The sequence below is a fragment of the Monopterus albus genome, unplaced genomic scaffold, assembly GCF_001952655.1.
Source record: "Monopterus albus unplaced genomic scaffold, M_albus_1.0 scaffold3896.1, whole genome shotgun sequence".
In the NCBI taxonomy this organism is placed as follows: domain Eukaryota; kingdom Metazoa; phylum Chordata; class Actinopteri; order Synbranchiformes; family Synbranchidae; genus Monopterus; species Monopterus albus.
In genome coordinates, this window is record NW_018131764.1 from 1 (window position 1) to 1,003 (window position 1,003).

Genomic DNA, 1,003 nt, shown 5'->3' on the forward strand with positions numbered 1-1,003 from the left:
TCCCGGATGCAGGTGTCAGTAGTGTGACGTCTGTCTCAACCTTCAGTAGTGTGATGTCTGTCCCAACCAGGAGGGCTGTGGTGAAGAAGGAAAAACTGTTGTACGTGGTGGGAACTGACCGGTGGAAAATCAACAACAGGCTGGACAAGGCGTACAAGCCCCGTCTGGGTTGTGATATTGTTAGGGAGGCCCTGGCGCGGGTGGGTGAGAAGCTGTCGTACACTGTCATCAGTAGAAACTGTGAGCACTTTGTCACTGAGCTGCGCTACGGCAAGTCTGAGTCCCTACAGGTAGGTCAACATGTTGGGCTTCTATTTTACCCAATACATTCAAGACACAAGGTGCAGCCAGTGGGGTGTGTGCTGAAGAGAACAGTATACTAACCTAAAACTGAGTGCATACTTGCATATCTAAATACTCTATTTGGTACTCTGTATTATGCAAAGGTCTTCATGCACCCAGCCCAGCAGAGAGAGAGTATTTTAGTAGTCCTGTGAATAATGTCAATGGAGTTTTGAATTTGAAGAAAACTCTGTTAACTAAACGTGTTACCCTCTGCAGGTGCTGTTTAAGGGCGGAGCTATACTCCTTGCCGCGGGCACTGTTTAAGGGCGGAGCTATACTCCTTGCCGCGGGCACAGCTACTCTCGCGCTTCCGGGCATCATGGCTCTGGGCATCGGGGCTCTGGCAGGTGTTCTGTTTTGAGGCAGGAAGAAAAGAAACAAGAACAGATAGTGATCAAAGTCCAGGGTCACCTACTCAGTGGCTTGATTAATAGATCACCAGCACTTAAACTTGAACTTATCATGATCAGTCTCAATCACCAATAACACTGCCTAATTAAAAATGAAAGCATCTGATTAAGCAGGGAATTTGGATTTCAACCCCATCTACTCAGCTTTACCTCCATGTGTCTGTCACGCCTCTGTTGTCCTGAAAAACAGTGCAGAGCACTGTTAAAATTGGATTTCAGGAGTTTTGATTTGATTTATTCTTTCAAAC

General features: G+C 46.6%; 1 protein-coding gene across 1 annotated transcript; it reads left to right on the forward strand.

The window, feature by feature from the left end:
* Positions 1-6: 6 nt before the first annotated feature.
* LOC109954162 (retinoic acid receptor responder protein 3-like) lies at positions 7-609 on the forward strand. The gene is made up of 2 exons (XM_020589564.1): positions 7-290; positions 562-609. Exons 1-2 carry the CDS (start codon positions 54-56, stop codon positions 607-609), a joined length of 285 nt encoding a protein of 94 aa, XP_020445220.1. The 5' UTR covers positions 7-53.
* Positions 610-1,003: the final 394 nt, after the last annotated feature.